Below are 11,716 nucleotides of genomic sequence, written 5' to 3'. Positions count from 1 at the left end.
GGTACGTTCATATCACTTAATCACCGTCAAGGTTGGGTTCGTTATGTTAGTAAAGTATCCGAAATGTGAAATGTCGCTACCAACCTTTTAATAATAAAAACAATAACAATTATTAATTTGTCTGCTATTTGTAGAAAAGGAAAATAATAAAAAAAAAATGTATTAATTTTATAAATATAGAAATAGTATATAATAAAATTTAATAATGGCTTCACAAGTTAATCAAAATATTGGAAAGGTAAGTCATTATTTCTTTTTTTTAATATTCACGTTATTACTCGAAACTAACCTCCAAAAGAGTGTATACGATTTTTTATTTTTTCAAAAGAAATAGATTAATAATGTAAATTTTTGAAATTAAATTACTATTTTTATTAATTACTGTCATATTTGATAAATATAATATTTATTTATTTGAACTGGCCAAATATAAAATGAATAAAATTTTTTTAAACATAACCTCAATGAAAATGTAATTATAAAATTTAATTAAAATGTAATTAATATATAAATTTAAATGTAATTTTAATTTTCTTTAAAAAATCATAATTCTAAACAATAATTAATATATTTGCAATATTGTATTTTGAAAAATCTTTTTTTTTTTGTAATTTAAAAAGAAAAATAGTATTTTTTTCACAAAATAATTATTTTAATGTCTGTAGGCTTTGTACTATTACAAAAAAACAAATAAATGGACAAAAGGTTTAGGTGTGTATTTACCCAATGAATATAAAAAATTCTACAACGAATGGAAAATACAAGAACCTGAACCTCTTCATTATATTAAAAGAGAGGGACGATATTATCGTGATGAAAAGTCAGGATTAATGTGAGTAATTGTTTGTTAATTAATTAATTATTTAAAAACTAGCAAAATTAAACGCGCGTAAGCGCGCCAAATTGAGTATTTAATTGTTTGTTATAAAGAAATTAAAGATTAATAAATGTAAATAAATGTAAATAAAATACATTTTTTTAGTATAAAATCTAGATCTTCTTCAGATCTTCTTCAATTCAATTATTTAACAAATTTTGAACTAAAATGATTCTTTACTAAATTAATTATTTTTAATAATTTTAATGAAATACATAACAAATTCAATTATATCAAAATTATTTTTCAATTAAAATTTTTATGAAATTTAACAATTGTTTATAATTTAAAAAAAAATATCACAATAAAATTGAATTATTTTTTAAAAATTTCAATTCAAAATAAACTAAAATTGAATTATTACCCGAAATTTTAATTCAAAATCAATTAAAAATCCAATAATTATCCAAAATTTTCAATTTAAAATTTAATTATTTACCAAGTTTTTAATTTAAAATGAAATAAAATTCAATTATTTTCTGAAATTTCTATTCAAAATTAATTATCCAAATTTTCAATAAAAAATGAACTTAAATTAAATTATTATCCAAAATTTCAATTAAAATTCAATTATTTCCCAAAATTTTAAATTCAAAATGAACTGAAATTCAATTATTTTCCAAATTTAAAATCAAATAAAATTTCATTATTCTCAAAAATTTGAATTCAAAATTAATTGAATTTTCAATAATTTAAATTTAAAAGCATCTAAAATTTAATTATTTCTAAAATTTTCCATCGAACATTTTTTTTTTGAAATTTAATAATTTCAATTATAACTCTAAGGAAATTCAATTATTTTTAACTATTTTAATAATATTCTTTGAAAATTCAACTATCTGAAACCATTTTTCAATTAAAAATGATTTTCAAATTATTGTATTTTGTCCGCATTTTCTAATAAATTTTTAGTGAAATCATCTAAAATTTTAATTACAAAACACTTAAAGTTTCAATTAATTTCAAAAATCTCAATTTTAAATCTTTGAAAATTCAATTAATTTTAAAAAATGTTTTCCAAAAATTGTTTGATAAATTATTTTTATTACTGTAAAATTTAATAATTGTTTGAAAATTAACAATATCTTTTGAAATTTAATTATTTCTAAAAATTTCAACTTTAACCCTTCGAAAAGGATTATTATTAAAAAAAAATTTTTTATTTAAAAATCTGTAAAATATTTTTGTTAAAATAAAAAACAAATCCACTTTTTTTTGGAATATAATTCGACTAAAACGACTTTTTGTGTCTTTAATTAATATTAATTAATATTAATTAATATTAATATTATTAATATTTAATAGGTATTCGTTGGCCCCTGGTACCTTAAAAATTAATTTTTAAAAATAAATTTTTTTTCAAATTACTATCTTGTACGAAATTTCCTGGCGCATCTTTTTTCTCATTATTAATTTTTTGTATTTGTATACAATTTTTGAATCAATATACAACTTTAAAAAAAAATTTCGTTGGTAAACGTTGTGTACTTCAGCTTCGTGAATTGAATTTTCGAATTTGGAATTTTAAAGAAACTTATTCCGAAAATTGGAAACACAATTATACAACTTTGGCAAAAATGAGAAAAAGAATTGTCAAAATTGGACACGTCATAAGATTACTATTCAAAAAAAACACGTGAAATCAGAAAAGGCCAACTTCAAGTTAGGACAGAAGGACAGACCAAGCATTTTATTATTATATAATTGTTCATAATTGAAATTTATTACGAAAATTCCAATTATATTATGTAATTCTATATTTTTTTTTTAATAGAAAATTTTCGTTTATCAATTTTAGTATCACTAATTCGTTTTTTTTTTTCATCCAATTTTTATTGATTTTTTTTTTTATGCAGACATCCAGTGCAAGATTATCCAATTCCCTTAAAATTCCCCTTAGAAGCTGACGAAGGTCTTTGGGGTGGCGAGGGTGTAATACAGGGATTTACAAAAAAAGATCGCTACAGTAGGAGAGTTCCTCAATTTTGGTTTCCACGATTAATATCGTCAGTTGTTTATAGTCAAGTTTTAAATTTATATTTAAAAACAATTGTCACACCAAGAGCACTTGAATTAATACACTCCAATTATGGTTTGGATCATTATATTTTAAAAGTACGTAATTAATTTAATTAAAAATTTTTTAAAATGATTAAAAAAAATCAAATTAATTATTAATTTAAAAAATTAAGTTCAAAAATTATTGATTTAAATTTAATTAATATATATATATATATTTAATATTCTAATTTAAATTTCATTTAATTGTAAAATTGATTACGATTTTAATTTTCACAGACAAAAGCTTGTGATATAAGAAGTTTGCTCGGTATTAAATTGAAGAGAAAAATACTTTTGGCTCTCGCAAACAAAACTCTCTATCCAGATGATCCTGATAAACGAGAAGAGGTTTATGAAATGTATAAAAATTATCTAAATGATGTAAGAAAATGAAATTTCTTTTTTTAAAGAAAAATATTCTTTTTCCTAAAATTGCATGTGGCGATTTATTTATTTTTTTTATTTTATTTTCGTATTTGTTTAATTGAACTTTTAAAAATTTATTTCACTAAAAATTTTCATTAATATTTAATATGAATTTAATTATTTAATTATATAAATATTAAATTTTGTTTTGATATTAAATAAATTAAATTATCATTTTTTAGTATACGCCGAAAGAAATTGAATGGTATGGTTTGACATTTAAAGAGGCGAATATAAAATTAAGAGAAGAAAAGGAGGCGAAAATTGTGATAGAGCCTATGAAAATTGAATATCGAAAAAAATTAATTGAAGAATTGCGAAATAATACCGAGGCAAGCGAACAATATGAGGAGGACAACAGGTTAGTCAAATTAAAAAAAAAAAAAAAATATTGAAGTACAAAAATAATAAAAAAAATACCTATAAAATATTAACAAACAAACAAATTTATATTAATTTGAAAATTTTTCTTTTTTTTCAGTTTACTTTCAAAAATCAAGGACTTCAATCCCTTTAAAAGTAAAACAAAATCAGATTAAGACAATTTGTAACAAATTGAAAAAATAAAATTGTTAATTTTTTTTTAAATAGAAAAACAAATGAAATTTTACATTTTTTTTTATAGAATAAAAATAAAATGTAACTAATTGCATAAAAAAAGGCAAATTTCAAATTTTGTCTTCTTTAAAAAAATTAAAAATAATTCCCTTTGAAATTGGAAAATTTTTTCCCTTTTGGAATTTAATGTAAAATAATAAAATACGAGAAAGTTAAACAAAAAAAAGCAAATATATAATATTTGCCGAAAACTTAAATATATTTATAGGAAAAATTTTAAAGATTTATTTAACGTTTATTCATAATAATAATAATAATAATATAATAATATACGAGTATTTTATACACAATTATCTAAATTTTTTTTTATTTTCTTGGCACTTGATTTTCCGTCGAATTGTGTAAAAATTATAAGGAAATTTCACACAAATTTTCATTCGAAAAAAAAATGAAATTAACTATACAATTAACACTTGTAAATACCCTTTTCCAGTCACATTTTTTTTTTCATTCGTTCCATTTAATTTATTTTCTAATCGCGAAAAAAAAACTTTTTTAATATTCAAATATTAAAAAATAGAAATTAATATTTAATATTAATTTACCTTAAATTTAAAAAAAAATGGAAATTTATATTTTATTAGTTTAATATAAAATAATTATTAATTAATATTCAATTATTATAATTTTCAATTTAAAATTATAAATTGATTATAATTTGCACTTATATTAAGTTTTCAATTAAATTAATGTAATATCAAATTTAAATCGATCATTTTTTTTTAATTTATTATTTTTGTAATCTTTTTGTTCTTTTTGAAAAGTAAAAAAAAAACTTTTTTAGTCCTTGGAGGAAAATTGTAAAAAAATTAAGTGACTGTAAAAGGGGTTAAAGTGTATATAATATATGAAAAAAAAAATAAAAACAATTTACCTATGATATAGAACACTCTAGATCGTGATTAATCGGCAAACAGTCTAACATGGAAGCCACAGCTCTCGTAATGTATGTCATTGTACCAAAACTTCCACTTGGCGCACTATCGTAAAAATGTTGACAAACGTATGCAGCACCACCGCAAAGTAACATTCCCGTTGAATTTATTTCCCTTTGGTCTTTTGGTTTCGCGCAACATAAAGTCGCATCTCCATCACATTTGATCTGGAAAAAAAAGAGAAAAAAAAACCTTTTTTGTTATTATTATTTCAAAAAGGAACCTTTCTTTTATTATTTTGAAAAAATAAATAAATAATTATAAAAATATACATATAATTAAAAAAAAAAAAAAGGAAATTGTAATTTGAAAAAAAAAACACGAACCTGATCGGCGAGAAAAATGCCATTAGCCTTGTGGACCAAATCTTCGACTGCAATAATTCCTCCTAAAGACGGTAAAACATTGTACTCGGTAACGAGTGTTAATACCATTAAAGCCTCAACGACAAGTTGACGATATTCCGGCTGTGGAATTGTATTCAAAAATGTTTCAACAGCCAATGCAAATTTTAATTCACCCGGTGTCATTTCTTGAGTGAGATTTTGTTGCAATAATTTTCCCTCAATTGCCAATCCTTGACACTAGAAAATCACAAGAAAATAATAATTATATTTTTTTTTTCTTAAATTATAATTTATTATTAACTTCAATAATAATAATTATATATTTTTTTTCTTAAATTATAATTTATTATTAACTTCAATAATAATAATTATTATTATTTTTATTATTAAATAATTAAAATAATATTTATTTATTAATTAAATTTCAGCCTTTCCGCCCAGAAGTGGACTTGGTTTAATACAAAAAATAATTAAAATAATAATAATTATTATTAAAAGAATAATAATAATAATCATTAACATTAGAGAGAATAAAAATAAAAATATTACTCTTTCTAAAACATGCCAAACACGAGGATAAAAATCTCTTGGAACACGATTTAAAGCTCCATCGAGTCTTCGTCTTCGTAACCATTGTCCCTGTCGATCTGGTTCAATTTCTCCTATTTCGCCTGGATCTGCACTCAAAAATCCAATCTGCGATTTCTTTACAAAAAAAAAGAAAGAAAAAATACGCTAATTAAAATTACTTCAATATTTAATTTATTGACATCATATTTTACTCTAAAAAAAAATTCTATTTTATAATTCTAATATACTAATTTTCTATTTAAAATAAAATTTCAATAAACAAATTTTATTGTCAACATAAATAACATCAAGAAGTTAATACTATTTTTTCAAATTCAAAATTTTTCTAAATTTATCGATTTATATCGAAATTATTTTTTAAATTAATTTTCTTTTCAATTCAATTGTTTTTAAATTAAATCATTGAATATGAAAATAATTAAAAAATTTAACAAATTGTACAACGAAAAAAATTGCATTTTAATTGCAAAATGTAATAGTGAGAATTATGGAAAATCAAAATACGAAATATAAAAAATTAATACCTTGCTGACTTTCCCCGATTTGCAGCTGATAACGGAAAAATTGCCACGTCCAACTGTAACAATTTAAAAATTTATCTTCCTACTTTTTTCTTATTTATTTCCAATTTTTCTTTTTTTTATAAATAATTATAAAATTATCAAAAAAAGGAAATTTTCTCTAAAAAATTAATAAAAAAAAATAATAGGAAATTAATAATTAATTTGCGTAATAGCAAAAAAAAAAGATACAAACCGCTGCTAATCGCAAATTCCTTTCCACTCATAATATGATGAAGTAAATTTTTCATTTCAAATGGCGAGAGATTGAGTAAATGTTCTGATGCTTCTTCACCGCTACAAATAAGAGTACGCGACAATTCAGTTGCCATTACTTGAATAATTAAACCAATTCGTAGCCTTAACATTTCATGAAATAATTGTGGTTCAGTTCTAATGAACATTGCAAGATAGACAAGTAATTCTTGCGTTAACATTGCCGTTGATTCATCATCACCATATGCTTGATGAATTAATGAGCGTAATTCATTTTCTGGTAATGGTGCAACAATTGTGTGTTCATTACTTGGTGGCATTCCAACAGTTACTTGTTTTTGTCGCACAAGAAGATCAGTGACGGCTTTCGCTAAATCCTCAACTCTTTTGCCCAACATACCCGCAGTGTGACGAACAATTCCCCACATTTTTTGTTGACACGCCTTTTCATAGAGGCCCTTTAATAAATCTTTCACAAGAACCGAATGACCATCCTCCACCATTCCGGTGTTAAATTGCAAACCCTGAGTGTCAACCTGTGATCAAGATTAGAAAAAAAAGGAGTTAAATTTTTTTAAATAAACTTATAAGAATATAAAAATGGAAAATAAAAAATTAACTATAATAATTTCCGTATTCATTCATTAATTCAGTCTGTCCACACTTGAAGTTAGTCGTATTTTGTTCCTTTTGTTTTTCTAAAATTTTGACAATTCTTGATTTCGTAATATTTTATGGTTAACGCGACGGATATTTTTATTCATCGTCATTAATTAAGTCATATACTAAGTGACAGTTTAAAGTAAAAAAAAAAAAAAAATATTGTTCATTGTGTGCAGCACCAGTATATTTCCTACTTGATATTTATAAAAAAAAAAGTTTCAATTATAATATAATTTTTATTATTATTATTTATAAATTTATTATATTATATATACATTTTTTATATAATGATTATTACAGATAATTAGAACATTTTAACTTATAATTATTATTTCTTTCATTATTTATTCATTATTCATTATTATTTATTATATATTATTATTCATATATTTATTATTATTAATTTGTTTTTATTATTAATATTATTAAATTATTATATTTTTTATCTGTAAACAATATAAAAATAGTTTGCTTTTTTAAAAAATTTTCCATTTTATTTTAATTTTTAATTTAAATTTAAAGTTTAAAATATTACAAAGTTTTTTTTAGGTTTTATTTTTTCAAAATTTTTAAATATTTTTTAATTGCTCAATACTTTTTAAAATATAATTAATAATTTTCAGTTAATTTAATTTTATTTTTGTTTACATAATTTTTTAATATTTATTAATTATCTTAAATTTTTTGAAAAAAAACATAAATTAAAAATTTTCATTTGCAACGAAATATTTATAGAAAATACAAAAAAAATATTTAGCAAAACTAATTTTTTGTAATTTCAAAGATTATAAAAAATCATCGAACATTATGACTTTATCAAAAATATTTATTTCTAAAATTTTAATATTTATATTTTTTAAATTTTTACTTAAAAATCTTTTTTTTTTTTACTATCAATTCACAAAAAAATGATCTTACTCGTTATAAACATTTATCAACATTTATACCGCCAATTGTAACTATTGGTTTTAATTTATGTTTTTCTTATCATCACTTTTTCGATAGGTTTTTTCTTGGGTTTTCATTGTTGTTACTAATTATATTAACTAATTATGAGCTGGCTTAACTAAAAAATCACTATTTATATAACATCAAACTCATTTTTTTCTGTGTATAAATAAATGATAACATGAAAATTAGAAATATACCTATTATTAATTTATTACTCCACTGATGCAGAATTATTATTATTATTATTATTATTATTATTTTGAAACAACCATTGCATTCAAAGTTGGACGCGCGCGTGTAATTTTGCTAGTTATAATAATAATAATAATAATACTAATAGTTAATTCTTAATTAATAATAAGTAATTAATAAAAACCATTAAATAATTATTCGGCTAAATAAAAATGTTTTAATTCGAAATTCTGACAAATTTAGCTAAATTATAATTTTTTATTATTATACTCAAAATAATAATTATTATAATATTAGTATAATTTTATATTATTATTACATTAATTATAAATTATTATAATAATAATAATTAAATAATTATTATAATTTTAATTATTATTAAATTATTATTTAAAAAATATAAATAAATAATAATTACCAAATATTGCAAAATATCGCCTTGCTCCTCGAGACTCTCAGTTTCTCGCAGCATCGACATTAATTCCTCAACTTCTGTATCAGCGTATTGTGTCTCGGAATTGACACGATGCCGATGTGGACGTGGAGAATATTTCCAAGGGAACATATCTTCAGTTGGCGATGGTGTTCGTTCGGGAATTTTTACACTTGGCGAAAGTGTTGTATCGGTAACTTCAATAAAGGGATTTGTCGACAATATTGTCGATGGTCTTCTTTCTTCTCCAGACATTCCAAGAATTTCCGCTAAAAAAAAAAAACGATGAGAGAATAATTAATAATTAAATTAAATAAAAATAATATTCACTTTAAAAAAAAATAAATAAACTGTTTTATAAAAATATATATATTTGCAGTAATTTCGAAAAAATATTTGTAAATTATTTACAGTAAATAAATTTTTAGTAATTTTTTATTTTTAAATCAAGTTTGAATAATAATTTTTTTTTTTTGTAGTAAAAATTTTTTAAGCGTGAAAAAATTATCGAGCATGAAATTAAACGAATAATGTGAACATTCAAATGTTAGTGTGAATAAAAAAATTGAAATGTTATTTTTTTAAAAAGGACTTACGTTCTTGCAAGATGAGAGGAACTGCTGCTGTAGATGAAGAAAATTAGATGAAAAAAAAAGAAAAAGAAAAAATGCAAAAAGGCGTTAGTTTATCTTCATTGGATGACATGCAATCAAACTTTATGTAAAAAAAAGAACAATAAAAAAATTATTTTGCAGCTTCTTTTTTTTTTTGATATTAATTTTCAACTCACGCTCAACTGCAATTGATCTTGTTTTTTTAATTGCCCCCTTCACGGACATTCGACGTCGTAAATTTTTCGTACTTTTCACGCCAGTTCGACTCAAAAGACTTGTGCGATGTGGAAAAGCTTTCATTAAATGTTCATCTAAATACTGTTGAACCTGAAAAAAAAATTTACAAAAAATAAAACATTATTTTTACCAACAAAATAAAAAAAGAGTAAAATTGAAAAAAAGAATTAAAATAAAAAAATTCAATTTGAAAATTACCTCGGGATTTAATCTATCGGGACGTCCATCCTCTGCACTACCGAGAAAACTGAGATTTGTGATGCAGGACGTACTTAAAAATTCATTTAAATTACCAAGAGAAACACGAGTTCCATTAATATAACCGCTCTTGAGTTTTTTCATTGTTGTAATCATTGCCAATGGAATTTTTCCCTGATCTGTAAAAAAATATTTCTCTCTCATGTAAAATAAAACCATTCAAATAGCAATTATTTTTTTTTCATCTTTTTCTTAATAATCTCAAAATAAAGGAGAAGCGAGAGATTTTTCTCAAACTTTTTTTGTTATTTTTTTCATATTTGCAAGAAAAATACAGCGAAAGCTGAGAGTCACAGTAGAATTGGAAAAAGAAAGCAAAACACTATTATTATAGAGATGTGCAACTAAAAGAAAATCACAAATTAGTAAAAGAAAGCAAATTTCAAATTAATTAAATCTATTGTAACTTAATTTAAATTTAATTTAATGAAATTAATTAATTTAAATTAAAATCCAAGTAACTACTAATAATATTTAAATTGAGAATTTGAATTTGTTTACAATTTTTCGTTTATAAAAAAAACAAAGATAGTTAAATATACAGAAAAGGATTATATAATTATTCGGCAAAAATATTATTTAGTTTTGCGTTAAATAATTAATTGGAAAAAATAAAAATTCTATTAAGTAGAAAATATGTTAATGGAAAATTTTGGCAAATGAATATTCAACTGTATGGAAATTCTATTAAAAATGGAAATACTGTTAAATTAAAAAATTTAGTTAAATAGAAATTAATCTGCTATATAATTATTTGGCTGAATAAAAATTTTTTTTGTGGAAAATTCAAAACGTAAATATAAAAATATTTTAAATTAGTGTACGAAATAAATAAATAAATAAAATTTCACAGAGGAATTTTTGTAGAGTGGCAAAAAATAGAAAAAAGAAAAAAAATTGTGAAGCCTTGAAACAATATGGAAAATTACCTATAGAAAAAAATCACATCATCTCTAATTGTAAGAAGAAGAAGAGGAAGAAGAAACTTATTTTTTTTTTTTTATGAAAACCTAGATCCAGCAGCGGCATACCTAAGTAATTATGAGTAGCAACGAGTGTTATGGTCGGTCTGCCAAGTATTTGCTTCCAGTTGATGGTGAGGAAGGCCATGTTGGTTGTAAATGTGCTGGCAAGAAGGGCAGCATCATTTGTCATATAGAACTCCTCCGCATCAAAATTCTAACACATGCAACATACGCGTACGCCAACGAAGACTTAATAATGTTTTTTTTTTCTCTTTTTTATTTTATTTTTCTCAACTTAATTCATTAAAAAGTCCATTAAAAATTTTATATTTTCTTAAAAAAAAGTTATTGAATTGAAAAATTATTTTCTTGAAAATAGAAGAAAAAAAAAATATAAGGAAAAAAAAATACCGAAATCAGACTGGCGAACCTCTGTCTCGCAATTTATCCAAGGCAGACAATGAAACATGTATCTAATTTAAAAATAAAAAAGAAACAAAAAAAAAGCGTAGAGGCGAGAAAAGTGAATTACAATTACAGAGAGAAAATTGTTTTTATAAAAATTATATTCTCATTCTTTGTAATTTAATTCACTTTTTTTTTGTTGATGTATTTGTAACAGCCAAAATGAATTTCTCTGCAGAAAGATGATAACGATAAGAATTTGCTGAAGCGAAGGGAGAGGGGAGGGAATGATTAAAATATACATGCAATTTGAGAATTGAACTCAAAACAGGATCCACTCGACAAAAAAGACAATTTATCCAAAAGC

At 22.1% G+C, this 11,716-nt stretch overlaps 2 protein-coding genes across 6 annotated transcripts in view; one reads left to right on the top strand and one right to left on the bottom strand.

Annotated features, from left to right (window-relative positions):
- Positions 1-70: 70 nt before the first annotated feature.
- Positions 71-4,030, top strand: LOC127281142 (39S ribosomal protein L28, mitochondrial). Its single transcript, XM_051304678.1, has 6 exons — positions 71-238; positions 666-832; positions 2,734-2,992; positions 3,176-3,319; positions 3,547-3,725; positions 3,846-4,030. Exons 1-6 carry the CDS (start codon positions 206-208, stop codon positions 3,901-3,903), a joined length of 840 nt encoding a protein of 279 aa, XP_051160635.1. The 5' UTR covers positions 71-205; the 3' UTR covers positions 3,904-4,030.
- A 226-nt stretch (positions 4,031-4,256) lies between these two features.
- Positions 4,257-11,716, bottom strand: part of LOC127281106 (probable phosphorylase b kinase regulatory subunit alpha) — a 79,820-nt gene continuing 72,360 nt past the window's right edge. For 2 of the 5 annotated variants that reach the window (XM_051304615.1, XM_051304613.1), the window contains 10 exons: positions 11,011-11,158; positions 9,920-10,098; positions 9,661-9,811; positions 9,467-9,493; positions 8,856-9,139; positions 6,612-7,167; positions 6,380-6,432; positions 5,814-5,969; positions 5,244-5,501; positions 4,258-5,084 (listed from right to left, as the gene is read on the bottom strand). In XM_051304615.1, the coding sequence (XP_051160572.1) occupies positions 4,857-5,084; positions 5,244-5,501; positions 5,814-5,969; positions 6,380-6,432; positions 6,612-7,167; positions 8,856-9,139; positions 9,467-9,493; positions 9,661-9,811; positions 9,920-10,098; positions 11,011-11,158 (2,040 nt within the window). In that variant the 3' untranslated portion in view covers positions 4,258-4,856. Of the gene's footprint in view, positions 5,085-5,243; positions 5,502-5,813; positions 5,970-6,379; positions 6,433-6,611; positions 7,168-8,855; positions 9,140-9,466; positions 9,494-9,660; positions 9,812-9,919; positions 10,099-11,010; positions 11,159-11,716 lie in introns of all 5 variants that reach the window. The other 3 variants (XM_051304616.1, XM_051304614.1, XM_051304617.1) reach the window with 3 other exon arrangements.

The sequence above is a fragment of the Leptopilina boulardi genome, unplaced genomic scaffold (genome assembly GCF_019393585.1).
Source record: "Leptopilina boulardi isolate dan_hultmark-lab unplaced genomic scaffold, ZJU_Lbou_2.1 LbouV2_266, whole genome shotgun sequence".
Classification (NCBI taxonomy): domain Eukaryota; kingdom Metazoa; phylum Arthropoda; class Insecta; order Hymenoptera; family Figitidae; genus Leptopilina; species Leptopilina boulardi.
The sequence above is the reverse complement of the archived record's forward strand: the minus strand, read 5'-3'. Positions and strand labels throughout refer to the sequence as shown.